Source organism: Podarcis erhardii (assembly GCF_964252035.2).
Source record: "Podarcis erhardii genome assembly, chromosome: 7".
Taxonomy (NCBI): Eukaryota; Metazoa; Chordata; class Lepidosauria; order Squamata; family Lacertidae; genus Podarcis; species Podarcis erhardii.
In genome coordinates this window covers 64276806-64291968 of record NC_138511.1, presented here as the reverse complement: position 1 = coordinate 64291968, position 15163 = coordinate 64276806, and the positions used below count along the sequence as shown (strand labels likewise).

At 42.3% G+C, this 15163-nt stretch overlaps 1 protein-coding gene across 1 annotated transcript in view; it reads right to left on the bottom strand.

The window, feature by feature from the left end:
• PSMB2 (proteasome 20S subunit beta 2) overlaps positions 1–14381 on the bottom strand; it is a 28223-nt gene extending 13842 nt beyond the window's left edge. Inside the window, exons 1-3 of the mRNA XM_081871723.1 lie at positions 14178–14381; positions 8810–8932; positions 7353–7423 (exon numbers count right to left, since the gene is read on the bottom strand). Coding sequence (XP_081727849.1) covers positions 7353–7423; positions 8810–8932; positions 14178–14268 — 285 coding nt within the window. The 5' untranslated portion in view covers positions 14269–14381. The remainder of the gene's footprint in view (positions 1–7352; positions 7424–8809; positions 8933–14177) is intronic.
• Positions 14382–15163: the final 782 nt, after the last annotated feature.

The following is a 15163-nucleotide window of genomic DNA, read 5'->3' as shown; positions in this document are numbered from 1 at the left end:
ACCATGTCAACCAGGGTTAGCTGCTCATTCAAGAGCCAGGAGGTTGCCCAGGATGGTGGGGAAGGATGGGAGAAAGACTAGTCAGTTGACCAGTCAAATACTGTCAAAATAAAGGTCATGCATTCATTCAAGTATTAACCTTGTAAAACTATAACACAGACAGAAAGATCTACGTAGAAGTGCAACACTGGAAGATTTATACAATGGACAAAAATAGTGATGAAACAATGAAATAAAACACTATTATAAACCATCATATACATCCAGCAATGCTACGTACATTTAAACACACATCAACAATATTCAAGAGACTGAGTGGCTTTGGGGTTTTTTATTGAGAACCCCCAAAACAACACATCTAATTGAAGGGAGACAGCAGTGAAAGTTGCAGCCATCCCGAGGCCCAGTTCTGACATACTCGTGAAGCCACGGAATGGCAGTCACAAATGGTCTTTGCATTCACATGCTCCCATCTCACCACATGCACTCCACTTGCCCCCCAGGTTTGAGCAAGCTATCTCAAAACCAGAAATGGAGTTCTAACCTGGTTGGCCTAAACTCGAGAAAGTGCATGACCCTGACACAGTGCAGACAGCCAGACCATGGTTTCCCCAGGTGGTATGAGTCAGGCGAGGGTTCAGGGCAGTGCCCAGGAGCCTGGAGGGCTAGGAAGCAAGAAGGCCCCACTGTTTCCTTTGTGAGTAGAGACACAAGAAAAGGCTGCCTCCCACATAAGAATATCTCACCATAGTCACAATATTATACAACCAATTGACAAGGTGTCCCACCAGGGCCCTAAGAACGTAAGAAAAGCCTGCTGGATCATTTCAGTGGTCCATCTAGCCCAGCATCCTGTTCTCACAGTGGCCAACCAGAGGCCTCTGCGAAGCCCATGAGCAAAACCTGAAATCAAGAACATGCTGTCCTCCTGCCGTTTCCAGCAAATGGTATTTAGAGGTGTACACTGAGGAATAACATAGCCGTCTGGACTAGTAGCTACTGATAGCCTTCTCCTTCATGAATTTTCTAGTCCTCTTTTAAAGCCATCCAAATTGGTGGCCATCATTACCTCATGTGGGAATGATTTCCATAGTTTAACTATGAACCATGTCTTCTGTCTTTCATGAACCTTTCAACATTCAGCTTCATCAGGAGTCCATGAGTTCTAGTGGTATGAAAAAATTGTCTGCCTACTTTCTCCATACCATGCATTGTCTTTTCTATCATGTCCCCTCTTCATAGCCTTTTCTCTAAACTAAAAAGCCCCCAACGCTGCATCCATCCCCATCATCCCCATCACCAACTACAAGAAAAAAGATTCCACCTAAACATTAGGAAGAACTTCCTGACAGTAAGAGCTGTTCGACAGTGGAATTTGCTGCCAAGGAGTGTGGTGGAGTCTCCTTCTTTGGAGGTCTTTAAGCAGAGGCTTGACAACCATATGTCAGGAGTGCTCTGATGGTGTTTCCTGCTTGGCAGGGGGTTGGACTCGATGGCCCTTGTGGTCTCTTCCAACTCTATGATTCTATGATTCTATTCTATGATCATTCTGGTTGTCCTTTTACTGAACCCTTTCCAATTCTACAATAGGTCAGACCAGAATTGTACACAGTATTCCAACTGCACCTGCACCATAGATTGGTATAATGGCATTAGGATAGCAACATGTTTTCTTTTCTTTTAGAGATGCATCTGGTGCCATTTGATGGCCAGGAAACAGATGAAGGAGATAACAAGCAGAAGTGATAGGAGGAGGGAACTGCGTTCATGTTCCTGTGCTGGAAAAGACAGCTGAGGAAGGAGAACTTTCTTCAGTTTCTTGCAAAAAGACCATGAAAAGCTCAGTAATGGAATTAGGGGGAGAGGGAGAGAGAGAGAATGTGCACATGTGCGCACACAGTTCAGCTTCATATGATATTTACTCAAAGCTTCATGTTCAGTTTTGACAAAAAGCACTTGTTTGGCTCAGCACATCAAACAGCTTTGCTCCATTAATCTTTCTCTCAAAACAATTTAAACAGAATCTGCGCATTTGCATGAGAAGTGAAGTCCTTATCAGTAGGTTGTTTTTTTAAAGGGCTTAATTCCTTTCTGCTGTCTGTGGCTGCTTGAGAGAAAAACAATTCTTCACTCTGGAAACTGAAAAAGTTAACACCACGACCGTTGCAAAGAACTGCCTATCACAAGTCTGTCCAACTTGCAATTCTCAAAGCCAAATGCAGTAAGACTCCTGGAGTTTGCTTCTTAAGTAGGACTGGAGGATGGGAAGGCACTTGGCAGGAGACAATTCATAATTTATGCGTGTGTGTTACATTTGGCTCACTAGATTACGAATTGTGCAGACCTGGCCTATTAACCAGTATTTTGTTATAGTCTGTCAATCTCTTCAACTCAATCTGGGCCAAGGCTCTTGCTTGTCAGGATGGAAGGTGGAGCCTTGCATGGGGTGTTTGTACATGTAGAAACTGATTTCAACATGCTTGAACATCACCTACTGAACAAAGATAAAAGCAACATTTATTGCTCCACCCACTTTTGCCTCTGGCTCTGCCCCCCAATGGTATGCGGCCCCCAGGAGTTTGCCTATAAGCCTTATGGTATAATACTTAGTCTGGTCCAGCATCTGAGTCCCAAGTTCTGAAAGGGAAGGTTCTGAACATTCATGCCATGTTAATACTGAGAACACCCCAGCTAAACCAATAACATCTGGGTGCTATAAAGCCTCTAGCTGCAGAATGAAATCAAGGGATCTCAGGCACATTGGGCTGTATGTAGCCAATGTTAGTCCTACTTGGAGTAGATCCATTGAAATTAATGGACATGGGTAACTCAGGCCCATTAATTGAAATGGGTCTACTCTGAGTGGGAAATCCCCAACCCACTGAAGTTACATGACTTCTAGTACAGTAAGCCAATTTTACTTCTGAAGATGTCTACTGCACTAAGTCACACATTTCCCCAAAATTCAATTCAGGAAGTCTCAACAATCTTCCTACTAATATATTTTGTCACTAAAAGGCGCGCTCTCTCTCTCTCAAGTTTGAGTTCAGACTTCTGTGAAAATGTACTTTCAGATTTGGTGCAATATCTGGAATAAGCACAGGCAAAGGTGTCTGCCTCACTTGTGAGTATCACTTGTGAGTATCCAGATATCAAGTGGTATATGGATGGTTGCAGTTAGAACAAAATGTGAACAGAACACAGTCAGATCCAGCAACAGTCTTCCTACTTACTAGTTGACGTTCAAGCTGTTACAATTAATATATAAAGCCCTTAACAGCTTAGAACCAGTTTACAGTGGTACCTCAGGTTACAGAAGCTTCAGGTTACAGACTCCGCTAACCCAGAAATAGTACCCCGGTTAAGAACTTTGCTTCAGGATGAGAACAGAAATTGTGCGGCAGCTGCGCGGCAGCAGGCCCCATTAGCTAAAGAACGGACCTCCAGAATGAATTAAGTTCTTAACCCGAGGCTCACACCGCAATAAGAAATAATTTTTTTATCATGGCAGCACCTACACTTTGGAACTCTCTGCCTTCGCTGTATTCTTTTTGGCACCTATTTAGGCAAGTCTATACTGACAAGTTGTAGTACACCTACCTTATTTTTTAACAACAACAACAATTTTATTTGTACCCCACCTATCTGACTGGGTTTTTAGCTACTGTTGATTCTAAAACTCTTTCAGATGTTTTAAAATACCTGTTTTTTACTGTATTCTATCAAGAGTTTTATTATTTTATTTTATATATTTTAAAGTTTTTTTCAAGTGATATATAAATTTTGTTGAATAAATAATGTTCATGGTAGATGTAATTCTGTTATCTGCATGTTTCTACGGTCACAAATATGGTTTCAGCTCTTGCAAGGCACCTTTTTGTGAAATGCCTTTGCCCCATAGCAAAAAGATACCAAAGCCAGTTTGGAGAACACTCAGTTATTAACTGCTTGCTGCTACCCCAACAACAACCATGGTGAAAAAAGCAGCTGTCTGTTTCTAAAGAAGAGGCTGGTCACATGCAATCTCCATTTTTATGTGGTGCGTTCTGCCCTGCAGCACTCAGTCATGAGTAGGCACATGCCTGCAATTTTACGTTTTTAAAGTAAAGAACAAATGTCATATCAGAAAGACCTGGAGAAGAAATACTGCAATGATAAAGAGCTGCAAGAGAAGAAAAAAGGAAAACAGGAATGATTTCTTTGCTTTTCTGTGGAGGCCTGATTAACCTTAATGCTCATTGGCTCACAGCAGGTGTAGAGTAGTAGCTACAAGTCAGAATCTGCAGGTCTGAATCATGCCTCTGCTATCATCTCACTAGCCAGGCGTAAGATAATCACTGCCTGAACATCACATCTGCATTATGAGTACAGTGGTACCTCGGGTTACATACGCTTCAGGTTACATACGCTTCAGGTTACACACTCTGCTAACCTAGAAATAGTGCTTCAGGTTAAGAACTTTGCTTCAAGATAAGAACAGAAATCAGGCTCTGGTGGCGCGGCGGCAGCAGGAGGCCCCATTAGCTAAAGTGGTGCTTCAGGTTAAGAACAGTTTCAGGTTAAGTATGGACCTCAGGAACAAATTAAGTACTTAACCCGAGGTACCACTGTATACTACTGTCCTACCTTACAGGGCTGTTGTGAAAATGTACAAGGTGATTATTATTATTGTTTTCATTTATGAATTGTGTCCTATACTATTACAATACAACAGTGTAAGAAGGTTGCATATATAAACAGTTTTAAACACTGCATATATAAAACATTTTAAAACAACAGCAGCACACACATAAAATAAATTCAAATGTAATATAGATACCAAGCAGCTGCGTTCGGATGTCACAACAAACTGAGCACAAGGGAAGGAAAATACAGTGTTGCCTCGCAAGATGAAATTAATTCGTTCCGCAAGTTTTTTCTTCTTGCGAGTTTTTCGTCTTGCGAAGCACGGTTTCCCATAGGAATGCATTGAAAATCAATCAATGCGTTCCTATGGAGACCGTCCGGGGACAGAGGGGAAGCGCCGCGCGCCTTCCCCTCTGTCCCCGGACCTGTTTTAAAGCAAGGGAAGGGGCGCGCGTGCCTTCCCCTCTGTCCCCTCTTTTGAAGCAAGGGGCGGAGGGGAGAAGATCGCTTCTCCCCATTGCCGCCCCTTGGTTCAAAAGGGGTCCGGGGAGAGAGGGGAAGGCGCGCGAGCCTTCCCCTCTGTCCCCGGAGATTGCGGGGCTGGCAACGGGGAGAAGTGATCTTCTCCCCGCTGCCCCTTGCTTCAAAAGAGGTCCGGGGACAGCGGGGAAGACGCGCTGCGCTTCCCCGCTATCCCCGGAGCTTGCGGGGCAAGCTTCGTTTTGCGAAGCAAGCCCATAGGGAGATGCGTCTTGCGAAGCGGCTAAGAAAACGAAAAACTCCTTCGTCTAGCGAGTTTTTCGTCTTCCGAGGCGTTTGTCTTGCGGGGCACCACTGTACAAGTTTCTGTTCAGTTAGGAACAAATCAAGTTTCCCTTGTTTGGAGCATTGCTCGTTGAGACATTTGGATGTAGCCCACTGCATGTTAAGAACTTTAACAATTAAACACATTGTATAAATACTAAGTATGATGCAGTTTCATGTAAACTCTGGGGTACAGCCCTTCCTCTATTATCCTTGGCATAGGGTTTCAAATTTAGTTTAGTTTAGTGATGGGGGTCCAAGCAGCCTCCCTTTGGGAAGCTTTCACATATGACACCAAATAAACATTTTAGCACTTTTGTTTGCAAATATGTAGCACACTGGTCTTCAGCTGGCAGCTTGGGTTGAGGCCTGATCCAAGGTGGGTCACAAAAGGACCACTACCACCATGCATATAAAAGGCAAAGGATTAAGATATGGATCCCCAAATGCATATTTGGTTAAAAAGTGGGTCATAGAACATAAATGAGGAGAAAGGCTATTTTCAATTAAAATATATCACTCAGTACCGTAACCATTTAAGAACCATTTGAAATGGCACATGATTTCCCATCCCTGTGAAGCAACACACTCAGCAAAGCCTGCTACCTGTTCCCAACCGCTACCTTCACTAAAAGGTAAACGCAGCACTCAAAAATTCCTCTTAGGAATTCCTATTTATAGTCATTACAAAATCATCAGAAGTGAGTTGGGTTTTTTTTTATTAAAAAAATACATTCAAATATCCTGATTATATTCACCTTATTCCCTGGATCATTGCCTGTATGGCAGTGGCATGTTCAGGGCCGTGCTATTAGATTGGCTCCCAACTTTGCACCTGCTTTTCCCAGAGCAACTGTATGTACTATGTGCCATTATCTGTAAGGGAAAGTCAATATGCAAGCTCCTGTATGTTTGGCAGAGTGGTCCCACTGCATAGCTGACAGGGTAGATTTGATTTAAATCAAATCAGTTTAAATCACGATTTAAATCACTAGTGAGTAAGACTTGATTTAAACCATTTTTTTTTTTTACAGAAAGACTCGCTCTTGCTGGTATAATCTTAATATTTACAACCAGATGAAGGTTTCATTTTTGGAATAATAAATTTTCAGAGAAGTTTTTACAGTTATATCAAAAATTACTGATTTGGTTATACTATTAGAAATACATTAACAGATAATTATGAAATTATTCTGAGGTTTAATGTTAACTATTTATATTTGGACAACTTTTCTGCTGTACTTTATTGGAAGGAGAGAAATTATTATTTCCTTAATAACAATTTAAACAATTTATTTAACTAAAACAATAACATTATAGCATATGTATCCATGTTTGTTAACTGATGTGGTTAAATGATTAAAAAACCCCCACCTTAGACTGAGTTTTAGCACACATGAAAAACTTAAAACAAATCCTCATTTCCTGATGAATAGCCTTTGGTCTATAATGTAACTTAAATAGAAAACGATCTTTAGAAAGATTTTTCCTCCAAAAGCATTTTATTTTAAAAATCCACTTTAAATAAAAGAAATCTGATTTTTTTTAATCATTATTTTTTAAAACATTGATTTTTATCCACCCTGATAGCTGACATGCCACTGCCCTACAATTAATACTGTACATGAGCAGCGTTCACAAAATCTCGCACTGCCAATAGAATTGAGGCAACTATGTTTGCCACTTTGAAATCATTATTTAACAAAATCAATGGACTAGAGCTTAAGTTTGCAAAAGGAAAATTTTCCCTTCACCACTCTGAACATGGGGCAGGGGCTGCTGGTGGAGATGAGTGCTGCCCAACCTTGTTGTGGACGGTTCTCCCCTCTTCCAGAAGCCCCCATGACCCATAGCATACTGAAAGGTCAAGGGGACCTCCTGAACAGAGAGAAAGAACAACTTCTGAAAGCTGCCTTACTCACCCTACTCCGCAGATAGTCAGCCAGATTTCGGCGTGTGAAATTGGCAGCTGCAGTCGGAGACAATTCATACCCTGTTAAGAAAAGGAAATAATCATCTACTATATATTTTGGCAATTTGTTTGCTGTTCATTTGGACACCTCTTGAGATATCACAGAGGCTTTCAGCTGTTTGGATGTAAGTGGAAAACATTTTGAATCAAGATGGCAAACTGAACTTTTCAATACTACACTGATTTTAAACGCTGATTTCAAAGCTGCACTGATATTTTGATTTCTTGGAATTCCTAAGCGCCAGGTACAAGGCTGCTAATAAACAGAAGGTGAGTGGAAATTCATTTTAGGAGAATACCTAACATATGTACAGCAACATCTTCAGCTGGTTTGCAAAGAAAAGAACAGTATTTGTTAAAAAAACATTGAACAAATACTAAAGTGGAGCAATGATACTCCACCCTCTTGCAGTCAGGACCAGAAGCCTTCCTCAACAGATGAGTTGGGGCAGAGAATGTCAGCAGCCTTGTCACCTGGGCATTTAATATTACTTCCTTTCCAGGTCTATGGAGGGAGAGAACAGCTAGAATTGTAGACAGAAGGGACCCAAAGGGCCATCTAGTCCAACGCCCCTGCAATGCAGAAATCACAGCTTGCATGCAGCAACTTCTAGACAGTTGCTGGTTTCAGGTGAAACTGAATTATATAATGGCAAATTCCACTTTTGTGCAATTGTAGTTGATTAGGTCTGTGATCACATAGACTGAAGTAAGGGAGCATGGGCACCAAGGGTGTATGGAAGACTTATGAGTTAATCCAAGGATGCAGAATTATCTAGTACCACTCTGTTAGGACCTTCCCTCCCCAAATTGTGGGTGGGTGGATAGGAAATCAATATTTTGAATGAATCCTCAAGTAAAAAAACTCCCTCCCCTTAGAAAATGTGTGTATTTATCCTACTCTTTTCTATTCTTGAAGTACTAGTCTCCTAAAGACAGAGAGTTTTCTTGCTCTTTGAATACAGATGAAGGAAATTAACTATGGGATCCCACCCCAAACCTTGACCTTGAAGTAAAACACCCCAGTTATGCTATTGTTCCGGATGTGCAGACTGACTCTTAAGAGTCGAAAAGAACTGCAAGCATGTAAATTTCCCCCCAAGTTGGCAGAAGTGCTCTGTAGATCTCAGCAGTGTCATTCATGAGAAGTGGGGAAAGAAAACTGCTAGAGTGACAGATTTGAGACATGGAGTGGAGGGGGCACAGATCCATTCTCTGCAACTGAGCCAAATCAAGGTGCATGCCAAATCTGGGGTGAGAGAGAGTTATCAGCCTGGATCTAACATAATCACAATTCTTGTGGTTTTGTCTGCAGTGTTTAGAAAGCATACAGCTTACCAATGCCGAATCCTAGACTTCTTTATTCTACTCTATACATTCAGTGTCACAGCACCACACAGTACTCACCATTCCTCATCTTGTAGAGCTGGACATTTTTCTGGATATACTCTGCAAACTGGACAGTGTCCCCAGCCTCCCCAACACATAGAAGCAAGATTTTCTCACTCATCTTGAACATCTTATCATGATCTAAATCAAGATGATGGAGGAAAAACACACCAGTCAGAAATAAGGACAAGCTACAGTGAAGTGTTTCATTTTGAGAGACAGAGTGAGAGCAAAATGAGCAGAGTCTTCTGATTAATACAAGGGCTATTTCCCCTTCATGGGCAAAGTCAAAACATTAGTAACTTATTGAATAAACAAGACTTGCATACTTGTGGATTAATTACAGAATCAGATCTGAAGAACTTAAGTTTTTTTTTAATCTTTAAACAGCCACCCATACCAACATTTTCATAATATAAATGTTTACAATTACTAGATCAATCAGTGACAGGCAGATGATTAATTTGTTGGCAGCAGTAAAAAAAAATAAGGAAAAGAAGTCTGAAACTATGCAGAGTTTAGGAAGTGCTAAAAGTCATGGGGAGGGAGAGGGGTAGAAAGTAATGAAAATCATGGGCACAAGATGTTGGACATAATATTATGATGGCTGACTGGGAACAGTTATGGACCACAGGTATGAAGTTCACGGCATGTAATGCCTTAAGAGAGAATATAATGAAAATGATCTACAGGTGGTACATGACCCCAGTCAAGCTTGCAAAAATTTATCATTTGCCCGAAAATAAATGTTGGAAATGCAAAGAGACCAAAGGTACATTCTTTCACCTTTGGTGGACATGCCCAAGGATTAAGACTTTCTGGGAGATGATCTATAATGAAATGAAAAAGGTATTTAAATATACCTTTCTGAAGAAACCAGAGGCCTTTCTCCTGAGCATGGTCAGCCAATTGGTGTCAAAGAAGGATAGAACTTTCTTTATGTATGCTACAACAGCAGCAAGAATACTTATTGCAAAGTACTGGAAGACACAAGATCTACCCACCCGGGAAGAATGGCAGATGAAGGTGATGGACTACATGGAACTGGCGGAAATGACTGGCAGAATCCGAGACCAGGGAGAAGAGTCGGAGGAAGATTGGAAGAAATTTAAAGACTATTTACAGAAACATTGTAAAATTAATGAATGTTAGAAGGATGTGGGAATGAAGTTATGTGGTTTTAGCAGAAATGTTATAAGGGTTTAGGAAAAAATAGACTGTCAATTGGTGAAGGAGGGAAAGTAAAGTTACATCATATTGAGATAAATTACAGAACAAAAATTGGAAAAGATGGAAAGGATTTGCTGAAATAGTTAACCAAACTAGAATACAAAAAAGGGAGGTGTGAGGAGGTCAAGGAAACAAGCAAATGAAAGATAAGCTATGGGAAGATTAGTTGTGTTTTTTTTCCTTCTTTTTTTTCTTTTCTTCTTTTTTCCTTATTGTGATGTGTTGTTTTGTTTTTGTTTAATATGGTGTTATTACTTTTACTTTTGCTTTTTGTAACCCTTAAATTTTTTAATAAATATTATTTAAAAAAAGAAAGAAAAGAAAGTAATGAAAATCACTGAGATGCATTTTCCTCTGGAAGTAAAATTTTGAAAAAATAAGTGTGTTTTTTTAAAGAAAAAGACTTTACTATTACTACAACCAATCAGAGGAAGAATGCTTTCATATGCCACTAATGGTTCTGCAATCTCATCTTACCCTCAGCATGCATAATACATGATAGATAAATGTATTAAATTCATTTCCCAGAAGCCCCTTGTGTCTTTGGGAAAAGCAACATTCTATGTATTTAGGATCCCCTCCACAGAAGAGTTTAAATCTCCGTATCAGAACCTCTCCATCATTTGCTGTTTACTGCTGAATAATCTTCCCTGGAGGACATGTTTAAGAGTTTCTGATACGTTCCATCCTTTAACAGGATTAGCAGAGTATTTTGCAGCTGTTAAAATAATTTAAAACACACACACACACACACACACAGAGAGAGAGAGAGAGAGAGAGAGAGAGACAGACAGACTTCTGCAGATGGGAGTTTAGGAAAACTAACTGCAGAGATTTTCCCTGGGATCTGAATGGGATGGGAAGGAAAGCTAACAAAATGTCAAGAGAGTCTTTGTCACCAGTTCTCAAAAGCAAAAGGTGGCAAAGGCTCAATGTGGTGCCCTCCAGATGTGTTGGGCTATAAGCCCCATCAGCCTCAGCCAGTACAGCTGGCCTGATGGGAGCTGTGGTTCAACACATCTGAAGAGTTATAGGTTGACGAAGGCTGCTCTGCATAATGCACTAACAAAGAATGTTGCCCATGGGGCTACTGCGGTACAAACAAATCACTCCAGCATTCAAAATTCACTGGGTCCAAGGAGGGTGGACCTCCTGAAAAAACCCTTGACTTCTGAGCATGCTCAGTGGCCACTGAATGCTGGCTGACATGGTAGGGGTTTTTTTAGAATGGGGATATACAGTAATTGAAAAAAAAGGGGGAAAGTTTTGTAGTACTTTATATGGGAAGCTGAAATCTTGAAAAGAAGCACTACACAATGCAACATTTGGTGGCAGGTTCCACCTGCAACAATAAACATAATCTATAGAAGAGTGGGAAACTGCAAAACTCCAGATGTTGCTGGACTTATCATCTCTAACCATTGGCCATGCTGGCTGGGGCTGATGGGAGTTGACCTAGACCACTGCTATCCAACCTTTGGGTTGAGATTTACAAGTGATGAGTTTTCCAACAATCAATAATTTTTTTAAAAAACCACCAATTGCCATAAAAGTGTGGTGCTCTGATTGTAAGTAGTATGTTACATTAGTTTTATATGCTATATAACTCTCAAAAAAGTTTTTCCAATAGCTAAGTGTAGCTGGAAGTACTGAAATAATGTGGAAAAAATGATAAAGTGCACTTAGTACAGTTTAAAATGGTGCATTAAAACAAGTTCAAGACTTTACTTGGAACGGCAACTCAATAGCACACACTCCCCTTGAATTATTTAAACTTTGGGGTGAGGGAAATGGAAGTCCTACAAGCTATTAACATACCTATTTTAACACACTTGAATTGCTGCACGTAGCATTGTATTCATTCCAGTTGTTCAATTTAACTTGCATCACATTAATTACACTGCGGACGGACAGAGCAATCTAAATCCCTGATCTGTCATGTGCAGGAGGTTTGAATGAGATGGTGTCCCTCTGCCCAGCCTTGCTGGCCTCCACTCTGCTGCCCTGCTGATGAGAAGCACCACAGCGCACCTGGTGAAGCAGCTGTAGTCAGTGGACACCCCCAAAATGGCGTGTTTTGGGGACAGCATAGAAATAGCTGGATCCTGAGCTGCTGAGCTTCTTTCTTGCACAGCCTTGGAGCTGGTACAGAGACGAGGCATTTTTTAATGCCCTCTCCCCTTTCAACATGAACACCAGGACTGTGGATAGAGTAGTGGTGGCCATCCCACTCCATCAAGCCCTGCCACTGCAGGCCAGGCATTTGGACTGCCCTCTCATTTTATGAAACTATGCATTTCTAAATAAAATATACAGGAAAATTAGAATTTTTTCTACCCCATATCACTAGCTCTAATTGAAGATGATATACAGCAATTGCATCACTTCTGTTTTCTATTTTATTCAGGGCTCGTTTATAGAAAGAGAACGACCAAATGCAAAGGAGGTCATGGCTCCTACGTCTTTTAATAGTTGTGAAGAAGGAGGAATTCTGATAAATGCATGTTTGCTCATCCTCACCATTACAAACTGTTCCATCAACACTTCTATGCAACAGTTCAAGTTAACAGAGCCCACTTAACCCCACTTTGGACATGGACAGCCTATGGACATTTAAATAAGAAATGGATCTCATATTGTATGATGCAGTTAAAGTTTGGCAGAAGTGTCAGTGGATTTTTCTGTGGCAAGACAGCTCAACTCTGGTGCTCAACAAATATTCTTCAACTCAAAATCCATTCATGTTAAGTGGAAATATAGGAAGCTGCCTTATGCCAAGCTGGACCATTGGGCCATCTGACCCAGCACTGTCTACCAGGAGCTCACTAGGGTATGAGACGGAACCGGCAAACTTCTACATGCAGAGCCCATCCTCTGCCACTGAGTTAAAGCCCTTGCATGTCTTTTGCACAAGCTTATGGATGGTGGGGAAAAAAGTGGATCCTGGAAGTCCATCCCAATCTAACTGCTAGGAATATAGGAAGCAAGATCAGCCAAGTTGCGTTTCTAGCCCAGTACAGTGGTACCTCGGGTTAAGTACTTAATTCGTTCCGGAGGTCCATACTTAACCTGAAACTGTTCTTAACCTGAAGCACCACTTTAGCTAATGGGGCCTCCTGCTGCTGCCACGCCGCCGGAACACGATTTCTGTTCTCAACCTGAAGCAAAGTTCTTAACCTGAAGCACTATTTCTGGGTTAGCGGAGTATGTAACCTGAATTGTATGTAACCTGAAGTGTATGTAACCTGAGGTACCACTGTACTGTCTGACAGGAGCTCTCCAAGATAAAGGAACTTTCCCATTACCTGCTACATGGACCTTTTAACTGAATATTGAACCTCAGATCTTCCGCATGCAAAGCATGTGCTCTTCCACTGAGCTATGCCCATTCCCATGAAAAAATACAGGAAAAAAGGAAACTGCTTTATACCTAGACCCACAACCACAACTATGACCAGATGTGACTTTCCGGGATTTCCCAGACCCCTCCTGCATACCCATCTATATTCTACAGAGATGTTTTTGCATCACCCTTCTCCTTAAAGTAAAGATTGCAAAAACCGAACCTGGTACTCCCTGCCATAGCTGTCAACTTTTCCCTTTTCTTGCGAGGAATCCTATTTGGAATAAGGGAATTTCCCTTTAAAAAAGGGAAACGTTGACAGCTATGTTCCCTGCACAGAAAGCACGTGCTCTGGTACTGAACTGCACTCCCTCTCCTAAGTTGTGGAATCCTCTCCACACCGAAGTGCGCCTGGGATCTTCATTACACAGCTTTCGAGAAGCCGCACCTCTTCACCTTGGGGTGCCCACCCTATTATTGCAACTCTCATCTGTTTCAAACTATTTGCAATGCTGTAGCCCGCCTTGGGGCCTTATGGCGAAGGAAACCGAACTATAACTACCGGGTTGGCATGCAGGTCCTGCGTGAAAAGTTAACTACTACTAGGCCAAATCCCACCGATTCCACCAACGGGAACTCGAATGAGACTAACTTAGCCTGGATTCAGTTTCGTTTTCGAAGAAGCGGAGACGCCAGGGATAGATCTCACCAACACTACGCGTGCGAAGCAAGCGCTCGGCCCGCGGACCGCCCCCCTCCCGCTCCGAGGGGCCCCTGCCTTCACTTTTCCCCGCCCGCTTCCCAGGGACTGACCGCGCTTCATCTGGACGACGCTGGAGGCAGCGATGGTGTCAGCGGCCACCAGCACGAAGTCGGGCCCTTGAATGCCGATGAGGTACTCCATCGGGCCCGGCCGGCAGCGACTAAAGCAGGAGCGGGCAACTGAACTTAGGGGGCCGAAGGGAGAGAGCGCGGAACAGTGACACAGCGAGACGGCGGAAAAAGAGCCGGCGCGCCGCGGCGCAGGGAAATGACGTCTACGGGGTGCTTTTTGAGCTTCTCGCGAGAAACGGGTGCTTCTAGGCATTCAAGACTCTATGGTCCCTGCTCGCTCAGCCTTTCTCCCGCTCTCTGACGTGCACAGATGAGCCCCGCCCACGGAGTCCCCTTCGAGCCCACGTGATGTTTCCCGCCCTCCTTTCCCTTGTTCCGCCTGTCCGCTTTCGCGTTCTAGGGGGCGGCGGCTCAGCGAGCACCTGTCCTGCAAAGCGCTTTCAAAACGGTCCAGATCATTAAAACGCGCTGGTTTTTGCAGATGTCAGAGAAAGCCACCAGGGAGGGAGATCACTTATAAGCATCTCTTTAGTCTTAAGGGCTGAATAGAGCCTCCACGTGCAGGAACAGTATACCGAGGACAAACCGGGTAGGTGGGTGAAGAGGCGTTACCCCGTTTCTCTGCTTTGTGGGCTTCCTAGAGGTATCTTGCTCTGTGGGAAACACGGACTACTAGGTCCAAATACTCAATTATTTTGTTACTAATACTCTTAAATTGCACCTTTTCATTTTTGTTTCTTACAAAGAAACACTGGGAACATAAATGTATGCTGAAGGTGTGGATTATAAATAATGTAAATAGAATATCACTAGCAAAGCATTTCCTGTGGTTCTTAAACTGGCTACCATTCCAACAGGTACCTAGTTACTTCCAGAGGTGGCAAAGAAAGACCAATGCCCATCTTCGATCCCTTTTTGCATCTTCAAGCATCTCCATATGTATTTTGGGCATTCCACTTCCATAT